The 415-nt window shown below is 60.0% G+C and overlaps 1 protein-coding gene across 1 annotated transcript in view; it reads right to left on the bottom strand.

The window, feature by feature from the left end:
- Window positions 1-415, bottom strand: part of KIAA0100 (KIAA0100 ortholog) — a gene marked incomplete at its 5' end in the record, with an annotated part of 12,649 nt that overhangs the window by 9,511 nt on the left and 2,723 nt on the right. The window contains 1 exon segment of the mRNA XM_009865960.1: window positions 106-340. Coding sequence (XP_009864262.1) covers window positions 106-340 — 235 coding nt within the window.

Genomic DNA, 415 nt, shown 5'->3' with positions numbered 1-415 from the left:
AGGTGTCCACAGTCCCTGGCCAGACACAGACACAGGCAAGCACAGAAGCAGCACAACCCTTCCCATTCCCATCCTGGTGCCTTTCTGGCAGAGCCCAGTAGCCACCCTGGTGCCAGCTGCCAGCCCATACCTGCAGAGATGGAGTTGAAGCCCAAGGCGAAGGGTGGCGTATCCCCCAGCTGCACCGACACGTTAACATTGGACAGCGAGGCACACAGGATGACGGGCGCTATGATTTGGGGATAGCTCCTGCACAAGACAAGCAGGGACAGGCTATTACTGGGGATTTGCGCGCCACAGAGCCTGGCAGGGAGCAAGCCCAGAGAGACAGCCTCTCTGCAGGGAACCCTAACTGCCTGTCACCCTCCGTACAAGCCTCCCCATCCCAAAGGCATGCACAGGGCAGAGGAGGTGC

The sequence above is a fragment of the Apaloderma vittatum genome, unplaced genomic scaffold (assembly GCF_000703405.1).
Source record: "Apaloderma vittatum isolate BGI_N311 unplaced genomic scaffold, ASM70340v1 scaffold28223, whole genome shotgun sequence".
Lineage (NCBI taxonomy): Eukaryota > Metazoa > Chordata > Aves > Trogoniformes > Trogonidae > Apaloderma > Apaloderma vittatum.
Note: the sequence above shows the minus strand (reverse complement) of the source record. Positions and strands in the feature narration are given on the sequence as shown.